The sequence below is a fragment of the Hyperoodon ampullatus genome, assembly GCF_949752795.1.
Source record: "Hyperoodon ampullatus genome assembly, chromosome: 14".
Classification (NCBI taxonomy): domain Eukaryota; kingdom Metazoa; phylum Chordata; class Mammalia; order Artiodactyla; family Ziphiidae; genus Hyperoodon; species Hyperoodon ampullatus.
The window spans coordinates 20,355,565-20,380,382 of record NC_136927.1 but is presented as its reverse complement, the minus strand read 5'-3'; the positions used below and the strand labels follow the sequence as shown (position 1 = coordinate 20,380,382).

The window sequence follows — 24,818 nt, the reverse complement described above, 5'->3', positions numbered from 1 at the left end:
CACAGGACACACCTGACAAACCTACTCCAACATGATATCAGGAAAGACTTAGCATCGAGTCTCACTAACCATAGGCTACTACTGAGTCCAAGTTTTAGTCAGCCAACCCAAAAAGCAGCTGGGGTCACTGCCAGCTTCATTAGCTAACATATTAAATCAATCCAGAATCTATAAAAGAGGCATGCATATCAGTGAATTTGGCCCAACTTAGTGTTATATTCTGCCCTCATTTAAAATCCACTCCCAGACTTGTCCCCCAAGATTCTGCCAATATACGTTAGCAAAATTGTGCTCTTCTTTTCATATGTAAGCTTTTTGTCCTGGATCACAGAGTACACCTGTCCCTCTAGAGAAGCTGGGATTGGACTGTAGTCATGCTACAGGATGGCTATGGTGAGTCTTGATGAGAATACACATCCCCTTTCAAGGCCACTGTCCCAGGCGAGGTTATCACAGAGATTTCAAGGAAAGGAAGGCTAGCATCCTCAGACAGGAGGGCCAGCTCATCCACTGGCAGAGTAATTTAGGGAATCAAGAATGTGCGTTTCATCTGGGTCCAAGCCAACATCTCCATTCCCAGTTTCAGGATCCTGTTCTGTCCCAATACACACCCGAACTTTCACAAAAGAAATGTGGGGGCTTCCCTGGTGGCGCAGTGGTTGAGAGTCCGCCTGCCGATGCAGGGGACATGGGTTCGTGCCCCGGTCTGGGAAGATCCCACATGCTGCAGAGTGGCTGGGCCCGTGGGCCATGGCTGCTGAGCCTGCGCATCCGGAGCCTGTGCTCCGCAACGGGAGAGGCCACAACAGTGAGAGGCCCATGTACCACGAAAAAAAAAAAAAAAAAAACCAAAAAAAAAAAAAGAAATGTGGTGATAAAGTGAATTCAGCTTATGCTGTAACTCACCAACATATTCAACTAAAGTTTGTGTTTGCTTTCAGCAGCAAATCCCTGGAGCTACAAGAAACAGGTTCTTTTGGGGCTGCCATGGGGGCACTCTGGTTCTTGGATTATGAGTGAAAGGTCCTGAGCTTGTCGGTTTCTGTGATGCTCCCAGATGCTCAGGAGAACCGTCCACACCACAGTCCTGGTATCATCATTGCTGCCACAACCATCAAGTGCAGCGGCCACCTGGCCGCCCAAGAGGCTTGCTTTAGGTGATGCTTCCTCACCACCAGACCCATGTGATAGCTTGATTTCTTGTGATGCCACTTCATGCTATGAATTACCAGCATCCTGTTTCCCATGGGCAAGGAGCTCAGCACTGCTCCCGAGCAAAGGGAAGGACCAAACTCCTTCTTTGCAGGTCTAGTTCCTGGGGCCGCTCCTGGTACCAACTTTGTATCAGTCAAAGTCCAGTCAGGAGACAGAAACCTCCGGGTAATTTAAACAGGGAAAGTTTAATATAAATAGTTATTAACTAATAACAGAGGACTAACTGCTAGTGGGTAAAGCGAACTCTAAAGGATACAGGACTACCCAGGATGGGGAGAGCCACTGCTGCTCCGGCTGAGGCAGAGGACCTGAAGAGGATCCAATCTGGAAGAGGCACTTACTGAACCGGGTGTGGCTGTCACCCACTGGATGGCAGAGAAGTTCACTGGGGTGACACAGACCAGAGCTGGCCCCAGAGCAGGCGGGATCCTATGAAACTCATGAGGACTCTCCCCCTGGGGAGCTGGCAGGACATGCTGGGAAGCCACGTGCAGGCTGCTGATGAAACGTGCTGGGAAACTGCCCCCTGGGATGCCTGAGAGGCTTTCTGGAAGCTGGCTGGGTACCCGTGGGGCCCACTGAGAAGCTGTTCATGAGATGCCATGCAGCTGACCGGGCTTCAGCACAACCAGGTGTCCTGCAGGTTAGCTGAGCACCGTCAGAGCACAGGGAGAGGGAAGCCCAGCAGAAACAGGAAGAGGAGTCAAGACCGTTCTCCCTCAGCGTCCCTCCCAGCAACGGGCCTCTACTGACAAAAATTAACATCAACCAGCTGGCAATGGAGAAATCCACAAGGCAGGATGAAGAGGCACCCCTCTGCATCTCTCTAATGAGACCCTGAGTGTCTTGGGTCTGGGATCCTAGGAGTAGGATCGCCCCTTTGAGCACCAGAAACCCAGCTGAGAGCAGGACACAATAAGAACTCAATAGGTCAAATTACAAAGCTGTTTATACATTAGAGCACATTAATAAATATCATTTACAGGCAGTGTAGATGTTGCAAGTGTCATCATTTTGAATATTTATAATCCCTGATAACCTTTTCTCCCTGTAATAACAAAGAAAATCTTGAAAAATCTGTTTGCAGGCCAGTAAAAAATAACTTTGACATCGCACCCATGAATATAAGCAGGGAAAATTCAAACCAGTGAGACCTGTTCATGTTTTATTTGCTGTACCATCTTTTACGAGGAGTTCAAAATATATCATGGAAGTAAATTGACTTCTACAGCATATCCATTCAGTATCTGGCCACTTGCTTAAATGCATAACTCAATCCTAAAACTCTGGACCTTGAATTTATTGAATAGTGACTTTTTCTGTGACTATCTTTTTTAAATGGTCATTTTCAGTCAACTTCACAGATCCTTTTATATCATTTTGTAAACCTTAGTCCAAAAAAGCCCCAAAGTGGGCTTCCCTGGTGGCGCAGTGGTTGAGAGTCTGCCTGCTGATGCAGGGGACACGGGTTCGTGCCCCGGTCCGGGAAGATCCCACATGCCGCGGAGCGGCTGGGCCCGTGAGCCACGGCTGCTGAGCCTGCGCGTCCGGAGCCTGTGCTCCGCAAAGGGAGAGGCCACAGCAGTGAGAGGCCCGCATACCACGCACACACACAAAAAAGCCGCAAAGTATCACGTGTATAAAAGATGAACACATTTTGGTGAAGGTTTTGATTTTTAGTAAGCCAAGTATGTTTTCTAACTAACTACAAACTTAATGGTAGGATAATATCAATTATTATCTACACTTAGCTAAAACTTTTAAATTTAGATATACTGATCAATCTATAGCCTATATAAACAGCTTCTTTGGACAGAATGAAGTATCCTATGGATATACAGACTTGTAATTAGTACTCCTGGTCATTTATTTCTAGAATATATTTCCTTATTGTCCCCAGGTTATGAACAGAAATATCATATAAGTAGGAAACATGTATTTATCCATATGTGAATCATTGAAATAAAAAGATTTCAGTCTTTTTCTGAGCCTATGCTTCTTCAAGGCCACACAAAAGAAATGGCATTGCAAACAAGTTTTTCATTCCTAAGTAGCAGTGTGGATAGTACAAGAGTCACTTGCCAGTAATTTTTTCAACAAGTATTTATGTTTGTGGTTCACGTGTGCTGGGACCTCTGCTCCTGCTGCAAACAAAGATCAGATAAACCAATGGAAGAAGATTTCAAGGATTCTGCTGCTCACCTGAGCTCCTTCTGGGGGTGGGAGACGACAGCCAAATATGGGCGGGACAGAAGAGCCACACTCTAGACAGTAGCGGGCAAAGGGGTCAGACGGGCGGGGCACAAGGCAGTGGGCACACCTGCAACAGAAGAGGGTCCTGACTGGCCATGTTCTGAGGAGTGCACACTGAGAAGTCAAGTGTCAATCTTGACAAGCATTCCAACGTTTTTTTGAACAAAATAAAACAGAAAGCAGAACACACTCAAAGCCTATGGAACAAGTTCAAGATGGGAGATGCTTGTCTAGTCATTTTATTACAAAGTGGCCGTACGGCTGGGACTGATGGTGCCCTTCACCTGAAGGCCAGGCCCGTCTCACTTCCTGGCCGCGGCAGCAGTTTATCAGCGCCTTTGACCCCACTTCCCAAGTGGGGCCCCAGTCATCCCATCACCTTGGATCTGGCGTGTGTGAGGGTGAGACCTGGGAATTCCAGGAATGCCCACGCTGCAATTTGCTGACTCCCCATCTGAGCACTGAGCTCAGCCTCAGCGAGAGGTCCTCTTACCTGGCACTCCGGAGTCACTGTCAGTCAGGCCCTGCCTTTGTCTTCACTCACCTGGGTGGAGTCCGAGGCTCTGCCCCAGCAACGTCTGGCCCCATTTCCTAGGCAGCTGGGCCCCATCCTTCAGCCCTCACCCACCTACCTCCTTCTGGATATCAGCCAAAGTGAAAGGACTCCAGGAACTGGGCTCCCCTATGAATAGCACTGCTGCTGCCAGGCATTTCCAGGCAGGTTGGGACCCCGATCCTGTGACCTATCTGAACTGCTCAGCATCCATGACGTTTGCATACTGTGCACTGGATGGCTTGGTTGCCTGCACCAGTCTCTACCATGGCCTCTCAACAATCACTAGCCCTTGTAGTTGAGTCCACTTGGGGAAAGGATAGTCTTTTCAACAATAGTGCTGGGTAAACCGGATAGTGACATGAAAAAGAATGAGGTTGGACTGATTGATACCTTATGCCATATACAAAAACGAATACAAAATGGACCAAAGACCTAAATGTAGGAGGTAAATTTATAAATCTCCCAGAAGGACACATAAGAAAAAAGCTTCATGACACTGGATTTGGCCATGATTTCTTGGATGTGATCCCAAAAGCACAGGCAACAAAAAAAATAGATAAATTGAACTTCATAAAAATTTGAATATCAAAAAATACTATCAAGACTGAAAAGACAACCTACGGATGGGACAAAATATTTATCAATCATATATCTGATAAGGGATTAATATCCAAGATATATAAAATATTCTTGCAACTAACAACAAAAAACAAACAACCCGGGCTCCCCTGGTGGCGCAGTGGTTGAGAGTCCGCCTGCCGATGCAGGGGACATGGGTTCGTGCCCCGGTCCAGGAAGATCCCACATGCTGTGGAGCGGCTGGGCCCATGAGCCATGGCCGCTGGGCCTGCGCGTCCGGAGCCTGTGCTCCGCAACGGGAGAAGCCACAACAGTGAGAGGCCTGCATACCGCAAAAAAAAAACCAAAACAAAAACAAACAAACAACCCAATTCAAAAATGGGCAAAGGACTTGAATAGACATTACTACAAAGAAGATGCCCAACATCACTTGCCATTAGGGAAATGCAAATCGAAACCACAATGAAATACTACTTTACACCCGTTAGGATGACTATTAGAAAAACAGAAAATAAGTATTGGTGAGGATGTGGAGAAATTGAAACCCTTGAACATTTCTGGTGAGAAAGTAAAGTATGCAGCTGCTGTGGAAAACAGTTTAGCAGTTCCTCAAAAAGTTACACATAAAATTACCACATAATCCAAAAATTTCAGTTCTAGGTAAATACCTCAAAGAATTGAAAGTAGGGACTCAAAGAGATACTTGTACACCAATGTTTATAGCAGCATTATTCATAATAGTCAAAAGGTGGAAACAATTCAAATGTCTACCAACAGATGAATGGATAAAGGAAATGCAGTGTATGTATATATATATATATATATATATATATATATATATATATATATATACACACAATGGAATGTTTTTTACCTTTAATATGGAATGAAATTCTGATACATGCTACAACATGGATGAACCTTGAAAATATTATGCTAGTGAAATAAGACACAAAAGGTTAAATATTGTCTGATTCCACTTACATGAGGTTACTAGAACAGGCAAATTCATAGAAACAGAAAATATAACAGAGATTACCAGGTGCTGGAGGGATAGGGGGATGGGGAGCTATTGTTTAATGGGCGCTGAGTTTTGTTTGGGATGATGAAAAAGTTCTGGAAATGGAGGGTGGTGATGGTGGCCCAACACAGTGAATGTACTTAACGCACTGAATTGTACACTTAAACATTGTTAAAATGGTAAATTTTATTTATGTATATTTTACCACAATAGAAGTACAAAGGACTGTAAAAAAATAACTGATTATGTCAAATAAAAGTAATAATGTATTGTGGGGTTCATAATATTTGTAGAAGTAAAATAAATGACCACAAGAGCACAAAGGCTGTAGTTATCCAGTTATTGGAAGTATACTGTCATAAGGTTCCTAGGCTATAAATGAAGTCGCATGATACTACTTGAAGACAGACTGTAATAAGTTAAAAATGTGTGCTATAAACCCTAAAGCAACCACTAAGAAGAAAACTTGTAGCTAATAAGCCAACAAAGGATACAAAATAAAATAAAATCGTAAAACATACCCAATTAATCCAAAAGTAAGCCAAAAAAAGGGGGGGGCAACAAAGAATAGATAAGACAAACAGAAAACAAATAGCATGACAGCTGACAAATTCAAACATATCAATAATCAGAATGAATATAAATACTCTCAACAGCCCAATTAAAGTACAGAGATTGTTAGATTTTTTAAAAGCAAGACCTGATTATATATGCTGCTTAAAAGAAACCAACTTTAAATAGAGAAACACAAATAGATTAAAAATAAAAGGATGAAGAAAGATACATCATGCAAATACTAATCAAAAGAAAGCAGTAATGGCTATTTTAATATCAGACAAATTTGATTTCTGAGCAAAAAATATTATCAGGGTTAAAAAAGGTTATTTTCGGGGGGAGGAGGGATAAATTGGGAGATTGGGATTGACATATACAGACTACTATTATTTAAAATATATACCTAATAAGAACCTACTGTATAGCACAGGGAACTCTACTCAATACTCTGTAATGACCTGTATGGGAATAGAATCCAAAAAAGAGTGGATATATGTATATGTATCACTGATTCACTTTGCTGTACAGCAGAAACTAACAAAACATTGTAAATCAACTCCACTCCAATAAAAATTAATTTTTTTTAAAAAAGCTATTCTGTAACGATAAAGGGGTCAATTCAGCAACAGGACATAAGATTCCAAGAGGTTTATATATTTAATAATAGAGCTTCAAAGTACATAAAGCAAGAGCCGATAGAAATACAAGGACAAGTAGACAAATTCATAATTATAGTCACAGATTCAGCATAATTTTCTCAATAATTGATAAAACAATAGACAAAATCAGTAAAGATAGAGAAGACTTAAATAACACAACATTGTATTAGTTTCAGGGGTACAACATAGTGATTCAGGAATTGTATATACTGCAAAATGATCACCACAATGTCTAGTTAACATCCATCACCATACATAGTTACAGAATGTTTTTTCTTGTGTTGAGAACTTCTTAGATTTACTCTCTTAGCAGCTTTCAAATATGCAACACGGTATCATTAACTATCGTCACCATGCTGTACGTTACATCCCCAGGACTTATTTATTTTACAACTGAAAGTGTGTGCCTTTTGGCCACCTTCACCTATTTCACCCACCCTCCCAACCCCCAGGGAGATGCAAATTAAAACCACAACTACCACCTCATTAGAATGGCCAAAAATAAAAATAAAAGTGTTAGTGAAAATGTAGGGAGACTGGAACTCTCATACATCATACACTACTGGTGGGAATGTAGAATGGTACAACCTCTTAGGAAAACAGTTTGACAGTTTTCTTAAAAAGTTAAACATATGCCTACCATATGACCCAGCCATTCCACTCCTACCTATTTACCTAAGGGAAATGAAAGTATATATGCACAGGACAACTTGTATACACATGTTCATAGCAGCTTTATCTGTAATGGCCCAAAACTGAAAACAACCTAGATGTAAATCAATAGGAAATAGGATAAACAAACTGTGATGTAACTGTACAATGGAATACTACTCAGCATTAAAAAGAAATAAACATCTGATGCATGCAACAACATGGGTGAACCTCAAAGTAATTAGGTGGAGTGAAAGAAGCCTGGCAAAGGAGTAAATACCGAATCATTCCATTTATATATGGAATCAAATGCAAACTAAGCTGCTGGAGACGGGGAGGGACACATGGGAGGATTTCAAAAGGGTGTTATGTAGGACATTTTTAGAGGTGATGGATTTGTTCATTTTCTTGATTGTGGTGATAGTTTCAAGATTATATGTATATGTCAATTGTACTCTTTAAGTTCAGTTTATTGTATGTCATTTGAACCTTTAAATATTGTAAAAATTTAATAAAAAACAGTTGGGGCAAATACCACTGTTATGTCCTATCCTCAAATTCTTTTTGACCATACTGTGTCTTAGCAGGACTTAAGAAACAGTAAAGAGAATGCAATACTTACTTGAGAAAGTCTGTCTCCCTTTGAATCCTCATGATTTCTGTGTTTGTCAAACTCTTCTGGCCAGTTATATGTGCAAAACCAGGGAACTAAAATTAAGAATATGTATAAAATCATGCTACAGTACAGTAAAATTACATTAAGAGTTCATTTCAGTGCTTTGTCCTACCATATCCAGCAGCCATCTTTTAAAAACCATGATGGGGAAAGTCTTAAGTAATGATGAATTGTTAAGTAATAATTTTAATTAAAAAATTAAAGTGATGTTCATCATCAGACACATATATTTCATTAACAACAAGAGTTTACAAGAAAAGAGATCTGAATTACCATCAGACAGACCAGATTTCAGAATTTAGAAACCCAAGTGAGCATCCATATTTCTCAAAGATTGAATCCCTAGGAAAAGGACTCACCTGAGAGAACAGTCATCTGCTGTTATCCAGAACCATTTAACTCACTTAGATATAGTTTAATGTGAGCATCCTCTTTGTACCAGGCACTGTATTTGATGCAGAATTGGGGGACAAAGATAAACATTACATAGTCCCTGCCCTCAAGGAGCTGAACTGGTGTACGTACAAAGTACTGAAACACATGGGCTCAGTGTCATAACACATCTGTGTTGAGTCCCACGAGAACCTGGGGAGGTTAGGATCCCATTCACCAGCTCGGGGAGAAGGGCTCCCCAGGGCTGTAATGTCTGAGCTGGGCCTGGGAAAGTAAAGAACAGTTTGTTAAGTAGACAGAAGGACAAAGGGAATTCCAAGTAGAGGAAACCCACGTGTGAAGACACAGGCAGGGCAGTGATGGCCCATCCTGCTTGTCGGATATGGTCCGGGGGTTGGAGTGGCAGGGGAAGGGAACAGAAAGGACGGCTGAGGGAGAGAAGCTAACACTTATGGAGGGTCTGAGAGTAGGAAAACGTGCCTGGCACATTTCACAGTGACCTCCTAAGGTCAATCGGCAACATTATCCCCATTTTATTTTATTTTTGTAACATTTTCTTCTGATATAATTTCCAACATAGACAAAAGGCGCAGGGATAGTACAACTAACTCCTTCGTTCGTGCTGACATCTTGCCCCAGGTGCTCCATTCTCTCTCGGAAGCATGAGAATAACCTGCAGTCATGACTCCCCTCCTCCCCCCCACAAACACTACAGCATTTCCCAAGAACAGGGGCGTCCTCCTACACAACAGTGCAAACATCAAAACCAGAAGAGTCAGCGGGGATACAATACTAGCATCTAATCCACGTATCTTTGTTCACATTCCGTTAGTCGAGCCGGAAATGGCCTTCCCAGCTATAATTTCCTCCTGAACTAGGGTCCAGTCCAGTATCACACTTTGCTCTTAGTGGTCATGTCTTTTCTGTCTCCCTTCATCTGGACTCTCTCCTGAAGCCAGCACGCCTAGAGCCTGTGCTCCGCAACAAGAGAAGCCACTGCAATGAGAAGCCCACGCACCGCAACCAAGAGTAGCCTCCACTAGCCGCAACTAGAGAAAGCCCGCGTGCAGCAAAGAAGATCCAACGCAGCCAAAAATAAATAAATAAATTTATTTTTAAAAAAAGAAATAGAAGTGTCTTTAAAAAAATTTAATTTGATTGTTAAAATTTTAAATTCTATTATAACACAGAAAGGTACAGGTGTGGGTTTCTCTTGCAAATTCCTCAGATGTGGCAGCGCTGAGCCTGCTGGCCTTCTCGTCAGTGGCCAGCTGGGCTTTCACTCCACGTATGGGTTCCAGAGAACCCACAGCTCTGGGCCCTGACACTAAAGCCAGGCGTCAGCTGTCATTTACCTTCTGCCCAGGCTGTAACGCACGGCTACTTGGCTGCCTCGCCCCGATGGTGACCTCACCCCTGATGGCGCCCCCTGGCGCCCCCCGGCCAGAGGCTCGGCTCAGAGACACCTGTCTCCCTGGTGACTGACCTGTTGTAACAACCACCAGCATCCTTAACGCTGATGTTTGCTGAAGTAAGCTTCAGTTAGGACTGAGCTAGAATATTGAGAAGAATCTCTTACCATATGAAGAAAAAGAGTGGAAGATAAAAGTTTTGTGGTCCTTTTTTGGCCTCCTTTGTCCTATGAACTCTAGTCAAATTCCCCAAATGTGTCCCCATGTTCCTATTTTTTGGGAAATCTGAATCTTGGGATCTTTATTCTATCTTTTCCTTGGAAACAATTCTTAAATTACTAGGTGGGCAAGGAAATCCAAATACTCATGCACAAAGGAAGTAATTCTTTCTAGACACATTACAGATAATTATGGACACATAAGACTTTTTCTGAAAATAATTATGAATATGTTTTGTCATATACCATTCATCCTTCAAAATGATGTTGTTTCATCTCAAAAGCGGTATTCTTCTTTGGGCTACAGTGGCAAGCACTGCTCGTAGGAGTCGTGTGTGCTCAGCAGTCCATTTGGAAACCAGGTCAGCATTCTTCCCAGAAGACTGGGAAGGGCAATCTTCTATTGCAGGCATGGCTATCCTTTTGTTTAGTGGGGTTTACAGGCAGGCCTTACGAGGCCTGTGGTCCTCTGGCCTGGGCTTTGGGGTCCTCCAGAAAATACAGTGGGTGGGCAGATGAAAGAACCCAGGAGGTCAGGCTGAGTTATACCGCAGCACTGGAGACTGGAAAGGAAGGAAGGAGGTGGACCTCGGGATCAGGATAATTGGTCTTCCAGGCCAGTGATCTGGTGATTCTCAGATTGGGTTGACATCGGTCATCCACAGCCTCCATCGCAGGCTTATGGACTTAGACTCCCTAGGAGCACTGCAAGAGCAGGTAGCTGGCAATCTGTCTACATACTTAAAACTCCCCCCAGGTGGCTGTGACGGGCAGCCGGGTTTGGGACTCATGCTTCTGACCTCCCTCATACTTGATGATTAGTGCGAGCAGCCTTGAATCATGGGCACACAAGAAGCAGTTGTGGTTGGATAGAAAATGTGACTCCAGGAAGGCTCTACCTGGCGCTCAGAATTGGAGGAAGAGAGCAAGGTGTCCTGGGGCCAAAGAGCCCATGCTCCGCAACAAGAGAAGTCACCGCAATGAGAGAATCAGGCACTGCAACGAAGAGTAGCCCCTGCTCGCCTCAAGTAGAGAAAGCCCGCGTGCAGCAACAAAGACGCAACGCAGCCAAAAATAAATTAATTCATTCATTAAAAAAAACCCAAAAAAACACAATAGGCATTTAGTACCCTAAAGATTGTCTTTAGAAGTTACCTGGGGCTGCTGGGTGGCCGGTCGAGAGCCTGATTCTTCACGGAAAGCTGGGGGTTCCCGTGGGCTTTCTGAGAACCGAAGATCTTTCAAAGTTTTAGGGTCAGTTCTTTCACCCACGTCTACGATTATATCAAAAACGTCATTCTGTGAATATCTATAATTATATATGTATTCATGCAACTGTGTCTTCATAGTTAGGAACCTTTTAATAAGGGACCACTGTTGTCACATTCTTTCTCTAAAGTAGAATTATACAAAGAAGCTCCCACTCGGTTAAATTAATAGCAATAAAGAAAAGAATTAACCCAGACTGAGAAAATTAAAATCTGCCCTGCAACATTCCACAACATTCCACACCAGGCTGGGAAAATGGATAAATCCAGTTGCAAGATTAGCAGGAAACATCATGTGTCCCAAGGACACACTGCAGCTGTAACATGTCGTAACAGCCCCCACTTTGAGTGACTACTGTTTCTTACTTGCCAAGAAACCTTGTTCCCTAAAATCAGATTATCAGAAATTTTTCTGTTTGAAATCTTATCAGTAAGAATGAAACATCCAACTCTTGCCTGGAGGACCCAAGTCACTTTGACATAGAGAGGCAGCTTCAATTTCCAACCCTGGTACAGAGCTTCAGAGAAAGGTTTCTGAACACAACATTCCACATTTATCTTTGTTGTTTCCAAGGTAACAGAACCCTGGTCCCCTTCTTTGGTCCATACCTCATACCTCATGGTGACCATTTCACACCGAGCCCTGCTTTGCTTGAGCCTATCAAAACTCTTCTTTCATTTAAATTTCATCCAAACTCCACCCTTCCCCCTATAACTGTTATCTGTGCTTTGGTTGATGAGATCCCATGGTTCCTCTGGTGTGTGGTCTCCCACGTTGCAATGAATCGATAAATCTGACTCTGCTGGACAGCTGGACTATCCCTCATGGTCTTAAGCTGTTGGCTAGGACAGCATTAAAAGTCAAATTATAGCTTACTTTATTGTTCCAGTGTTTCTTATCCAACCCTTCTGCAGACAAGAACACAAGCACTGAACCTGTTTGGTGGTTTAGAATATTAAATCTTATCTTCGTCCTGTCACGTCATACCTGGAAACTTTCCAAGGTTAACATTCCAACCCAGTTTATTTTCAACATTCTTATATTTCTTCCTCCCTTTTGATTCAACAAATCCATTTTTCAGTTCCTAGGAGGGAAGAGATTGCATATCAATCCCTTGATTCTGCCCATTTAGATATGAAAATTAAAAGTTCCATGGTAGAGACAGTGACATAGCCTGCACTTCTCACTGGAAAGGGTTTACAGTCGTTTTCACAAAGTGACCTCTGTCTCACCTTTCCCTGGAAACACACAGCTTTGAACCTGGGCTGCTTGGTGGGCAGCGTGGGCAGCGTGTCTGCTTGGGAAGCCCCACCAGTTTGAGTGGCCAAGACCAGAAGCAGGTGGCAGCATATACAGGCAGGATGTCACCATCGTGGGAGTCAGAGTAATAACAGAGGGACCACCAGACCCAGGGGGCAAAGACAGGTTGGGGTCAGGCCAAGACAGTACTTCTGTCCACTACCTGCCCACACACGGCCCTGAAACATAAACACGCTTCTCTCTGGACTTCCTTCTCCTTGGGCTCAGTCCCTCGTGCTTGGTTGAAGCCTGAGCACCTGCTGCTACACGTGGGTTCAGCCCCTGCCCAGTGTAGACCCCTGACCACACGTGGGCCCCACACGACACCTGTACCCACTGCTCTGCTTCCACAGCCTCCTCTCTGGCTTCTGGTCAATCATTAGACTGAAGGGACTCCCAAAAAGCTTCCCGTCACCCCCAGCGAGACCTCCACGACTGAGACTTTTTGGTTGGTTGCCTTGCCGTGGGCTGGTGCATCCTCTGACCCTGGGATCTATCTCACTGATGCCCAGAACCCAAACGTCCTTTCAAGACAGGTCTAGTTCATTCTCCAAAGAGATGAGGCTTTGCAGCTATTTGTCAATGAAGGTTTCAACATAACTGAAGGCCATGCCCACTGAGGGCTTCTACTAGTCTGATGCATCTAGTCAACAAATATACACCCTGTGCCCTCTCCTGCCTGCCCCCGTGCAAGATGCTGAGTATGGCAGACATGCTGACACCTGGGAGCCTACAGTGCATGGGGGAGGCAGATAGGGAACAAAGTATTCACAGCATCAAAGCATTTTATAAAAGGAGAAGACCTGGTGCTAGGGGAGCAGAGATGGAGCACCGACACCCAGTTTAGTTTGGCTGGAATATAAACAGGGGAGTCACAAGGCAAAGAATGACTGAGGGCAGAAATTGCTTCTTAGGATGCCAGGCTAAAGGGTCCTGCTTTCTTCGACAGGTAAGGACACAGGAGACAAGGATGCTTGCTAGGAATCTCCAATGGGCAGGGTGGAGGAGGAACTGGCCAAAGGGTGGGAAATCAGCAAAGATACTTTGCAATGGTTGATACTGACTCCAACTATAAGGACCTGAAAATGGGCAGAATGACTGTGGTGGTAAAGGAAGGGGAAGACGCGACCACTGAGAATGGGAGCTGAGAATGCGGTGAGGATCCGAATGCCTTAGAGCATCATTACGTACCTGCTCTGGAGGGTCTTTGAGAACATTCTCCACATCGTCTTTTGAAGGGACTGTATCTGGCAGTACATAGTCCACCTGAAACACCTTTGTTACCATGGCACTCTGTCTGCAGTCTCTGAACATTATTCAGAACAGAAAAGGTCTGCGTGTTACACAAAGATTCAAAGACAAGGTGCCTGGCAATTAAGATGACTCCATAAAGTCCCTTAGTCTAGAGACTAAATTTATTGTATTTTAAATTTGGAGAAACCAAAATACAGCTTCTATAATCTTTCCCTACCTTATTCTTATTCGGGATATCTCTTGCTATGTAACAAACCACCCCAAAACATAATGTCTTAAAACACAAAACTGTGGGTTCGCCATCTGTGCTCCCGGTTGCCATCTCTCGTGTGGCTGCAGTCAGGTGTCAGCCGGAGTCGATTCAAAGACCAACTCAGCCGGAGGTCCAAAATGATCTCTCCCCTCATGTTCCAAGCCTGGCCTGGGCTGGCCATTCAGCTCTCTCCTTCCCTCTCTGTCCATCTCCCTCTGCAGGTGGTGAACTTGGGCTTCCGCACAGTACGGAAGTGTCAGGGAGGTCAGACTCCCTACACGGTGGCTGGCTTCCCCCAGCATTTATGTTCCGAGAGACCAGAGCAGACACTGCAACACTTCTTGTGGTCTGGCCTTAGCGTCATGTCTGGTGTGTTATCTTGGTCAAAAGTAAGTCACAGGGCCAGCCCAGGTCCAAGCGGAGGGGCTTCCCTGGGAGGCGTGGTTCATGGGGGGGCCATTCTGGGGGACCATCTATCGCACTCACCATAAAGATGTCATACGTTAAGTCTCAAACTATTCCAAACCAAAGAATGGGGTTACCTATATATCATTCATTCCATATGAGTCATGGGGATTTTCCGTACCCCAGTTGTGGGTAGCACTATATAGGCTGCCCTGGGAGATTTTAACTGTTATTCCTCAAATACCAGCAAGTTCTCAATTTATTCATAATATTTCACAATGAATCTTGTTCCTCTCGGAAGCAATAGGAGTCCACTGAGAAAGCAATGCAGAGGGCCCAGAACTGAATTCTGGCAGTGATTTCATCTCAGAACCAGAAGCTCATCTATACTTTTTAGTTTTTAAAACAGTTTTATTGAGGTATAATGTACATCACATAAAATTCACCTGTTCTAAGTATATAATTTGATGATATTTCATAAATTTACACAATTGTGCAACCCCCACCGCAGTCCAGTTTTAGAACGCTCCATCACCGAAAAATTCCCTTGTGCCTGTTTGTAGTCATTCCTTGCTTCCACCTCCTACTCCAGGCAACACCTGATCTGCTTCCCGTCTCCATAGTTTTGCCTTTTCTAGAAATTCAAAATAAATGTAATCATACAAACATAGTCTTACATTATCTGGCTGCTTTCATTCATCCTTTTTTTTTTTTTTGAGGTTCACCCATGTAGTTGCATGTATCAATAGTTCATTCATCTTTATTCTTGAGTAGTATTCCATTTTATGGATGTACCATAGTTTGTTTATCCATTGCCAAGTGGACGGTCATTTGGATTTTTTCCAACGTTTGGATTATTATAAATAATGCTGCTATGAGCATTCACATATAAGTTTTTGTAGTATAAGCCCTGGAGGTTGGATTTTCTCTTGTTTGTAACAAACAAGTGCCTGACTTAAGCTTTGCTTGCTGAGGCATCCACTTCAAAGGCGGCGATCTTGAGTAGACACACTGCCGACCACAGGACTAGATAAAGATCCAGGCCAGCTCTCCCGACGGAGGCTCCTTTATCTTAGAGATCTTGGTTGGTTTCAATGACTGACCAATTGGGTTGCTTGTTTTTTCTCTTCCTGCTTTAAATTCTCACTCTTACATTTAAAATTCACCAATAGTGAGCCCATGGAACCCTAGTCCCCTCCCTCAACCCCAATAAAAGCAGAACCTCTGGCCTGTGATTTCTCTCTTCCTCACTCCCTCCCTCCATCCCCATCTCTCCCTCTGTCTCTCTCTCTCTCTCTGCCTGTGACCTCGCTGTGTGCCATGTAATTTCCAGGACTTGTAAGTCATAAACCTCATCTCTTTCAAATCTTCCTGATGATTATTGCTAAGGGCCTCTTGCAATCACAATAAGAACAAGGCCCGGCCCAGCCACATGTGTGGATAGATACACATGAGCAGAACTGCTGGGTCATATGGTCAGTGGGTTTAACTTTTTGGTTGTTCCATCTTACATTCCCACCGGCATCATCTGAGGGTTCCGGTTTCTCCACACACTCACCAACACTTGATATTGTCGGCCTTTTTTGATCACCTGTACTCTTGAATATGTTCTCTGTAGGTATTTGCTTGAGATGTGTCCCTAGTGTATTAGGATGCAGGCTTGGCTGTTGTAACACAGAACCAAAACAACAGTGGCTTAAACAAGAGGGCAGCAACGGGCTGTAATCCACCCAGAGCTGTGCAGAGGAGCCATGGTGTCAGGGTCTGGGGTCAAGTTTCCACCGTGTTGCTCCACCATACCTAGGACATTGCATGTGTCCTCTGACCCAACGTGGCTGCCCACCACAGCCACATTCCAGCCAGCAGGAACCACAGGCCACCTCTTCCTTTAGGGTACAATCCAGAAGTTGCCATATCACTTCCACATGCATCCACTGGCCACACCTGGTGACATGGCTCCAGCTAGTTTCAAGGAGGACTGGGAAATATCTTTCTTCTAGGAAACACATGTCTGGCTAAAAATCATGGGCCCTATGATTCTTGAAGAAGAGAAACACAGACATTGGGAAGAGTCAGCAGCCCCTGCCACATCATGGTGACCACACTTTGGTGTATTTGTTTGATATGTTTAACTCTGGCTCCCACTAATTTGAACTGAAAGCTCACAGCTGGAACACAGGTGATTCTGTTTGATTGGCCCAGGAACTTAATACTGTTTACTTCGCCAGCTGCCTTCTTTCTCTGGTGTTTCTTTGTCTGCTTTGCTCATTGATTTTCATATTGGCCTTTGATTTAGTTTATCTGTTTCATTATCATTTCTTTTGCCATTTCTCAGATTTCTTACATGTCGGTTTTTTATATTTCTTAAAATTCTTGAAGCTTCAAGTAAATATGTGTCCCAAAATGCTTAAAATTCTTTAAGTAAACATTCAGAAATGAATATACATCAGTTCCAAAATAGTTGAGAAATGTTTAACACTAAGCAATGCAGAGGTTGTAAGCCACATTTTTAGAAGGAGAAAAAAATTCTCAGAAATACAGAATTGATCTAAATGGCCACTACCTATCAGTGAGTGACAATACTTAAGAAATAACATGATCAGTGGGTACTTGCATGTTCACTGGTTGGAGTGACTTATGGGGGGCTAAACTTTGGGGAAGCATGTGTTTTGTTTTGTATTTAATAACAAAACCAAATTTACAGATGTGGATATGTGGATGCAGATAAAGACAGTCTTTTAGATGAACTGCCTGCTTAACTCATTCACCTCAACATCCATCTCATCTGAATGCTCATCTTTGGCCCATGGTCTGTCATCCAAGATACAGTTGTCCTCCTAGTTAGACACTTCCTGGACCTCACAAACATCTCCATCCAGGGACCATTCAAATCCTGGTGAATGGCCAGCCTTCCTGAATGTGCACATACCAGCCCCATTACTCTGAGCAGAAGCCTGGTTCCCACCCACTTGCTCTACCCCTTTTAAGGTCTAGGTTGTTTCCCCACCATAGCTAGCCCTTTCCTTGGGGACCCAGCCAGGGCTCCTACCCATAGACCTTGTCACCCAGAAACCAGCTCAGACTGCCTGCTAGGTGGAAGGATTTTCTGATGGTAATCCAAAAAAGGCTTAGGTTTGGGGTTGGAGCTAGGAATACTACTCGGAGCCCAAATCTCATTTGAACACACATAAATTTTTGCTAGGATTGGAATCAGATGCCATAAGTATGTATCTTTAGGAATACCAATATAAGGTACACTAGACATAAAAAAAGTTACTCATAGCTCTATTCCCGTAAAGATTATTATCCTCTCCATAAAACACCATAATTACTTGAATGATTGCAAGGGAGTGAAAAAAACTGGATCTGGAAGAATTCTGCAACTTGTCCAGGCCAGGTTTTCTCAACCTATTGGAAATTATTGATATTTGGGGCTGGGTAATCGCTGCTGTGGGGCTGTCCTGTGCACTGTAAAATGCTCAGCGGCATCTTTGGCCTCCACCCACCAGATGCCACTAACACACTCCCGTTTCCAGCATGACGACCAAAATGTTTCCCCACGTTGATAAATGCCCCCTTTGGAGCAAAATTATGCCCAACTGAGAACCTCTGGTTTAGGAACATGAAGGGGTTGAATAGAAACCGCTTATTCACCCCCGCATGAACTTTTCAAATAGGAGGCTGACCTTCTGAGGTGGGTCACATGACAGCAATCTGTTAGCCCTTCATTAAGAATTTGAAAGACAATAACTACAGCTGCCACCTGCCTGATCCCAAGTGTATCACCTCTGCCCTTCACAATGGCTTCCAAGGGCGTCCTGTTAACCTCATGTGACAAAGGAAGGAACTGAGATGCCAAAGGCCACATAACTTAGCCAAGATCACATGAAGAGGAGGCAATAGAACTGGGATTAAAATCCAGCTCTGCAGATCAACAAACTCCATCCTCTTTCCCACACTCCAAGCAGCGTCTTCTTGCCTTTGTCTTTGTCTCTGGAGATGGCATTTGGATCTGTCATCCACGCAAACACAAGGTTTTACGTTCAGGGGCGGTAGATAGATGCCTGTGAGATGCCCTGGTAGCCTGTGGATACGTTTACTTTATTAATCATTGCTGCCAAACGGGGAAGTCCCTCTTGGTTCTGCTGAAGGAAAACGATTGTTCTCAGGGGACTCTGACTCCCCCAGCTACCTACCTTCAGTTGAAGCAGCTTTTACCTCAGCCAGGCTTGATTTTTCTTGGCCACCATATAAGGTCATTGACAGAAAAAGGAGAACTACACAAGTTCATTGCCAAAAACACTACAAAATGATGATATCAGAGACAGGAAGCTCTTGACCACAAAGGAGGATTTTAAAGAATCAAGGCAGATGTCAGAAAGTTTGCAGACCCTGGATTAGACCATCAATACACAGACCATCAAACCTGAAACCCTCTCCCTTTGCTGAGAGGTTCCCGAGTCCCTGGCCCCTCCTGCCCACCTGTGTTCCTTACCAGACCATTCTCTGATGTGAAGGTCATAGACATACATATGGGGACATGAAAGTACATGTATGGCAAAGCTCTTATTCATTTCCTTTCAAGAACTATTTTATCACAAATGGATACAAGCACTAATTTTCTGCCTTGAAAACTCAAAAATTTTTTGCATAGATACTTTCCCTAAGCTGAGCATATCTGAAATACTAACAGTTTTTCAGAGCAGACACTTAGTGGGCACAGGGCAAGATGGTGAGAGGCATTAACAATGCCCTTATTTTTCAGACTCTTTTGGAAGCTTTATTAACTCCTTTGAATTACATAGTCATTAACTACTACTTCACTTTATGACCACCTGCAGCTTATAAAGGGGCCTGCCTTGCAGCATTGGGCGCCAGAGTAATTAGCTTATTAATTTTTAATAATTGAGATGACTTGTTTCAATAGAAATGGTTTGGTAAGTGGGAAAAGACACAGATTCCAATCTTTAGTAAAGAATAATAATGTGTAAGGAGGTTGTTTTGTTTTATTTTTATTATATTATTTAAAAAAATTTTTTTAATGCCTAAGCAATCATCTTTGGTGTAGAACTTGTAGCTGTTGTCAAAAAGCCACGCAGTAGGGCTTCCCTGGTGGCGCAGTGGTTGGGAGTCCGCCTGCCGATGCAGGGGACGCGGGTTCGTGCCCCGGTCTGGGAGGATCCCACGTGCCGCGGAGCGGCTGGGCCCGTGAGCCATGGCCACTGAGCCTGTGCTCCGGAGCCTGTGCTCCGCGAGGGGAGAGGCCACAACAGTGAGAGGCCCGCCTACCGCAAAAAAAAAAAAAAAAAAAAAAAAAAAAAGCCACGCAGTAGTTTAGCCAGCAGGGGGAACCTGGAGTCTCCTTTAAATTAACTGGGCCAGCCAGGTATTGGTTTGGGGCTTAAAAGTCTTCCAAAAATGTGGCCAAACCTGTCTTGCTGCACAAAATAATTCTTCTATCACAGACACACAAACCTGCAAAGCACTTGAGGGTTTTCTTCTCTACAACCCACAGTGAAGTTTACCAAATTAAGTGGTGTTTCTATATTTGAAAATGAAAAAAAAAGTCATTGACTAGGAAAGAAAGGACAAAGAAAAGAGTGAAGTAGCTAATGTTTAACAAACTGAAGCTTTGAAGGCCAATAAAGTCAATGCAAAATCAGAGAGAGAACCACAGTGGTCGTAGGTCACGTCCTGGGAAATAAAAGAACCATTCACTAAAAACAGAATTCTCCTCAGAGCCAGGCGAATCTCTTCAGAGATCCCAAACACTGAAAAGGCTCTTCCTTCCCAAAATCCCAATGTGGATTTCAAACTAAAAACAGTATTAGTATACATAGCACTTCACTGAGCTGTACCCTTGTGATTTGTGTACTTTACAGTATAACTCAACAGAGGACAAACAAAACACAAAAGTTACAGATATGTGCTGAAATTAAGATAACTTTTTCTTTAGTGTACTTCTAATCCAGAACTGATTCTCATTGAAATTAATAAAATTAAAACATAATAAATACAAATTATCTTAATCATTATGCTCTTAACTTACTTAGACACTGCGATAGCTTTAACTTGTATTTTTCCATCAGGCAGAGTAATAGGCTTCGTATACTTCAATGTAGTGTTTTCACCATAACCAATTTTCTTTAGGAATTCAGGTTTGCTGCCATCCAGGGTATAATATATGTTGACATCTGGGGTGTCTGAAAAACCCAAAAGAGGATATCTGGAATTAACATTAAAGTAGCAAGTCCCTGAATAACACCTATGGGTCAGTTATTTAATGAGTTTTTTTAAATGTACTGCAGAAATGAATAACAATAACTAACAATAATTGAGTTCTTTGTGCCAGGCACTGTGCTTTACATGAATTAGCTAATTTTATCAGTACAACATTATGAGATAGGTCCTATTTTATACCCACATTATAGATGAGGAAACTGAGTCCCAGAGAGGTTAAGAAACTTGTTAAATAACAGCAGAGTTGTGGTTTGACTTATGGGAGGTTGGATCCATAGGCCATGCTCTTGAACCACTGTGGTATTTTGCCTCCCCAATAGAGCAATGATACAAATCAAGCAGGGGTGAATTTTAAAACTACAATGCCTACTTAGAAAGCAGAAGCTAATTTTTCATTCTTGGAGCATTGCTTAAGAAATGCTTTTGTTATATTTTATTTGGACTAGGTAAATGATTCCTACACTTCTTAGAACATTTGTAAAGGTAAAAAATTCATATGATCCAAGATTCAAAAGGTCAAAAAAGGATATACAATGAAAACTCTCCCTCCCACCCCTGAAATAAGTTGCCCAAAGGCAACCAATAATATCAAGTATCCTTCCAAAAATAGTTTACATCCATACAAGCATATATGTACATATTTCCCCCCCCCTTTATATACAAATGGTGGCTTATCATACCCTGTTCTACACATTTCTCTTTTCATTTAACAATCTGTCTTGGATATTGCCCTATATTGGTACATAAAAGCATCTCCATTCTTCATTACGGCTGCACTGTATTCTGTCTTTCTATGGATGAATCATTGGCAAACAGCCAATCCCTACAGATGAACATCTAAACTGTCTTCTTTCCTTTTCTTTCTTTCTTTTTCTTTTTCTTTTGCTATTACAAGCACTGTAATGAATAACCCTATAAAGAGTTCTTTTTATGACTACATCTGTAAAATGTGTAGAACTAGTACTGTTGAGTCAAAAGCTATGGGCACTTGTAATTTTGGTTAACGGTGCCAAACTTCCCACCACAGACAGTGAAACAATTCACACTGATGTCAGCAAGGCACGGAAGTGCGTGTTTACCCACAATCTCAGCCATATTGTGTGTGACCACTTTTTCTTTTCTTTTTGCCAATATTTCTTTTATATTTTCCTAGGTTAAAAAAAAAGTATCTCATAGTTTTAACTCACATTTCTTACATTTTGAGTAAGATTCACTCATTCATTCAACAAATATTTACCAAGTACCTATTACATGCCAGACACTGTTCCAGGCACTGGGGATACACCAATGACCAAAGTCCCCGCTGTCATAGAGCTTCCGTTTTAGGAAAAACACACAAGCAGTAAACAAACAAAATATTACATATAATCTGTTAAGTGGTGATTAAATGCAAGGGAGTAAAACAAAGCAGGGGACAAGGTCTGCTCAGCAAGCTGGTGAAGGGGTGAGTAGAAGCATTTTCTCATATGTTTAAAAGATATTTGTATTTCCTTTCCTATAAAATGTTCTTTCACATCCTTTGTCCATTTTTCTATTGGGTTATTATTATTTTTATCATTGAATTGTAGAATCTTTTATTTATTAGACATTTTAAATATTAGATAATTTGGATATCCTGTCATCATTTGTCAATAATCACCCAACTTCTCCTGAGGGTTATGGGTACATATACTAAGATTTGTATTTTGGTTTGAGAATTTTTGAAAATAATATTGGCTTTTAAGATAAAGGGAGACACGGTATAAAGTAATATATTCTTAGTTGGAACTCTTAGTCTAGGAAGCCCAGGTGTCACACCATCAATACAGTTAAATAGTTTGTATGCACATTACTTATTAAAATACATAACTGGAGTCTCAGAGTCTGTTTTTTTAAATCGAAGTATAATTTATTTATGATATTGTATTAGTTTCAAATATATAGCAAAGTGATTCAGTTATACATATGTATACTATATTTTTCTTTTTCAGATTCATTTCCATTATAGACTATTACAAGATATTGAGTATAGTTCCCTGTGCTATATAGTAGGTCCTTCTTGTTTATCTATTTTATATATAGTAGTATGTATACGTTAATCCCAAACTCCTAATTTATCTCCCTCGCTCCTGCTATCCCCTTTGGTAACCATAAGTTTGTTTTCTATGTCTGTGTGTCTATTTCTGTTTTGTAAATAAGTTCATCTGTATCACTTTTTTTAGATTCCACATATAAGTGATATCATATGATATTTGTCTTTCTCTGTCTGACTTACTTCATGTAATATGATAATCTCTAGGTCCATCCATGTGGCTGCAAGTCAGAGTCTGTTTTAAACAAGTATTTGTTCATATGTTCTATCTATAAAACTTTTCCTTCTCCTTATGTTAACTATATATGTATATGTGTGTGTGTGTGTGTGTGTGTATACTCCTGGCATTAATAGGAAATGCATTCACTGCTTTATTTCTGCAGAAATAGCTAAGATTTCTTTTGGCATTGCCATGTGACAGACCCTGTGCCCCTCACATCACATATCGATTCATTAAACCTCACAATGGCTGTAAACAGTAGATAATATTATCACTCTCTTACAGTGAGGAAGCTAAGACTTATAAAGGCACAGCAATGTATTGAAGGTCACTAGAAGTTCTCAAAGCCATGATTCACTCTCCAACTTGTCTGACTGGGAAGCCTGTGTTAGCAGGTCAAACTGAAATCCCAGAAAAATAATGAGGATCCTGGGAAAGTCTGGGGAAGCATCAGGATATCCTCCCCTGGCTAAGGTGAGTCAAGGCATTGTTACAACTATTACCCACACAAATGGAAGGTTGGCAAGAGCCAACCATTTTAATCTATATAAATACCACTCTATAAACCACCATTGTTTCAAATTTTGGAAGTTTTACAAACTTCCCAAGATCCTGATTATAGAAAACATGTAAAGAGGTAAATCAACAACCAGATGAATATAAAGAATATGGCAGTGTTATTTTAAATGATTTCAAGTATATTTGATTCTTACCTGATTTCATTTCCAAAAGCGTATTGTTATCAATTTCATGGTTGGCTTTTCCAGGCTGAGGCACCCGCAGGGGAATGATTTGAGGGACACACACTGAACCAGCAGTCATTTCCCCTCCTTACATTAAAAAACAGTGGATGAAAATAAATTCCAATGGGCACCTATATTTGAACACAAACACTGAAGAGAAGCACCTCGTTCAAATACAGTGAGACCAGTAAAAACTAAAGAGAATACTGTTAATCCATCATCTACAAATATCATTTTTATTTTTTATTTTTGGGAGACTCATCTCAGTTCTTTGTTTTTTTTGTCTTTTTTAAATTGAAGTACAGTTGATTTACAATGTTGTGTTAATACAAATATCATTTCTAATTGAAATAATTATTGTTTCAGCTGTATTTTTGCTGTTGAGATCTTGTGTGGGGTTTTGATTATCTAAATATTTACCTCACTTCGGGGGAAAAAGCATGAATGTATGGGATGGGGAAACAAAATTATTTTAAATGGGCAAATTAAGTGAACTCATCAGAGGAGAGACCATCACTGATGACCTGACCTAAGCCACCCCTGGATCATTACCACATTTTTCTGCCACCTCTCTTGGTTTCAGGCAAGTCAGCACACAAGAGGAACAGAAGTAACTCTGTATGTAGCATGAAATGTTAATTTAGAGCCAACTCCTTTGGGAGAGCTCCAGGTTCAAAGCCCTGCAGTTGTCACCAATTGGTTCTTGCACGTGAAAGCTGCAAAAGAAACTTTAGAAGGATGGCAGAGGATCACGCCTCAGCCGGAAGAAAGCTGGCATGGATATAAAGTGAGCAAAAAACACAAAAGTCTCCCACTCCATCTACTGTATTTATAAATAATTAAGTACAAGTATGGAGGCCTTAGGGATCTTTTTCT

At 42.1% G+C, this 24,818-nt stretch overlaps 1 protein-coding gene across 2 annotated transcripts in view; it reads right to left on the bottom strand.

Moving 5' to 3' along the window:
* DZANK1 (double zinc ribbon and ankyrin repeat domains 1) overlaps positions 1-24,571 on the bottom strand; it is a gene marked incomplete at both ends in the record, with an annotated part of 68,963 nt that extends 44,392 nt beyond the window's left edge. Inside the window, 8 exons of one of the 2 annotated variants that reach the window (XM_079718338.1) lie at positions 3,418-3,535; positions 8,112-8,197; positions 11,344-11,462; positions 12,445-12,541; positions 13,948-14,062; positions 20,718-20,871; positions 23,913-24,029; positions 24,511-24,571. In XM_079718338.1, coding sequence (XP_079574464.1) covers positions 3,418-3,535; positions 8,112-8,197; positions 11,344-11,462; positions 12,445-12,541; positions 13,948-14,062; positions 20,718-20,871; positions 23,913-24,029; positions 24,511-24,571 — 867 coding nt within the window. Of the gene's footprint in view, positions 1-3,417; positions 3,536-8,111; positions 8,198-11,343; positions 11,463-12,444; positions 12,542-13,947; positions 14,063-20,717; positions 20,872-23,912; positions 24,228-24,510 lie in introns of those variants that run through there. The other variant, XM_079718339.1, reaches the window with a different exon arrangement.
* Positions 24,572-24,818: the final 247 nt, after the last annotated feature.